Source organism: Penaeus monodon, chromosome 31 (assembly GCF_015228065.2).
Source record: "Penaeus monodon isolate SGIC_2016 chromosome 31, NSTDA_Pmon_1, whole genome shotgun sequence".
NCBI classification, from domain to species: Eukaryota; Metazoa; Arthropoda; class Malacostraca; order Decapoda; family Penaeidae; genus Penaeus; species Penaeus monodon.
The window spans coordinates 2,418,672-2,419,005 of record NC_051416.1 but is presented as its reverse complement, the minus strand read 5'-3'; the positions used below and the strand labels follow the sequence as shown (position 1 = coordinate 2,419,005).

Sequence of the window (334 nt, the reverse complement as noted above, 5' to 3'; positions counted from 1 at the left end):
AATAGTCTTCACAGCCTCCTCACTCTGGACACGCTGCCCTCTCTGGAGGAAGTGTGGGTCAAGGAGGAGGGCCAGACGTCCCCGCGGGAACAAGGAACCACTGCTGCAGGTGACGCGGGCGTAGACGCCGCTGCTGCCTCCACCGCCCCCAGCACGCCCTTCCTGCCCCTGGACCTCCCGCTGCCCTCCGTCAACCTCGAGTGGCGATCGCAGAGCCACCTGGGGACCGCCGGAGCCACCAACATCTCTGCGCCGATGAGGCCTCTGCCCTACGCGCCGGACAGGAGGAACGGTAAGCGCCGGGCGGGGGCCTCGTCCTTCGGGCAAGATGAGG

At 68.0% G+C, this 334-nt stretch overlaps 1 protein-coding gene across 1 annotated transcript in view; it reads left to right on the top strand.

Annotated features, from left to right (window-relative positions):
• The window catches only part of LOC119592985, a gene marked incomplete at its 5' end in the record, with an annotated part of 3,030 nt that continues 2,696 nt past the window's right edge, over positions 1-334 (top strand). Inside the window, 1 exon segment of the mRNA XM_037941870.1 lies at positions 1-292. Coding sequence (XP_037797798.1) covers positions 256-292 — 37 coding nt within the window.